Source organism: Sinocyclocheilus grahami, unplaced genomic scaffold (genome assembly GCF_001515645.1).
Source record: "Sinocyclocheilus grahami isolate Dianchi unplaced genomic scaffold, SAMN03320097.WGS_v1.1 scaffold382.1, whole genome shotgun sequence".
Taxonomy (NCBI): domain Eukaryota; kingdom Metazoa; phylum Chordata; class Actinopteri; order Cypriniformes; family Cyprinidae; genus Sinocyclocheilus; species Sinocyclocheilus grahami.
The window spans coordinates 838,772-839,280 of NW_015505561.1; the positions used below are offsets into that span (position 1 = coordinate 838,772).

Here is a 509-nt window from a genome sequence, read left to right on the forward strand (position 1 = left end):
TCAGTGAACGAGCCGTATGACAGCAATTCTGCAATGGATATCTATATCCAAAATATAGTGAAAACACTATTAATTAGCATAGTAACAAGATCGGCAGTTTAAGACATTAACTTGTGAGCACAAAACACGAGATACTTCTCTTTTCCATATAAATAAGGCTTTATTGGATACATCTAAGACATATAAACTAATCTAACACACGCATTCACACACAAGTTGCAGAAAGAGAGAAAGTGAGGAAAATAATTAGTTTAAGAGAATGAAAATGTGAAATCCCAAGTTTACAGCAATATGTGCCATTGTATAGATCTGAACAACCATCAATCACTTAATTAACCCTCGCACTGAGTTCCTCAATGAGGTTAAAATTTAGATTAACTGCACCAGTTCAGTTAGAATCTGGAGGTACTTGCGTTTCTGTGATGCGGGGTTCCCTTTCTTGTCTGGTTGCTGAAAGGGGTTTCCCGAGGTTGCTGATTGGCTGGAAGCTCAGTCTTGGGAAGCCAGTG

General features: G+C 38.3%; 1 protein-coding gene across 1 annotated transcript in view; it reads left to right on the plus strand.

Moving 5' to 3' along the window:
• The first annotated feature begins 356 nt into the window (after nucleotides 1-356).
• Nucleotides 357-509, plus strand: part of LOC107549827 (uncharacterized) — a 27,226-nt gene continuing 27,073 nt past the window's right edge. The window contains exon 1 of the mRNA XM_016230999.1: nucleotides 357-405. Coding sequence (XP_016086485.1) covers nucleotides 357-405 — 49 coding nt within the window. The remainder of the gene's footprint in view (nucleotides 406-509) is intronic.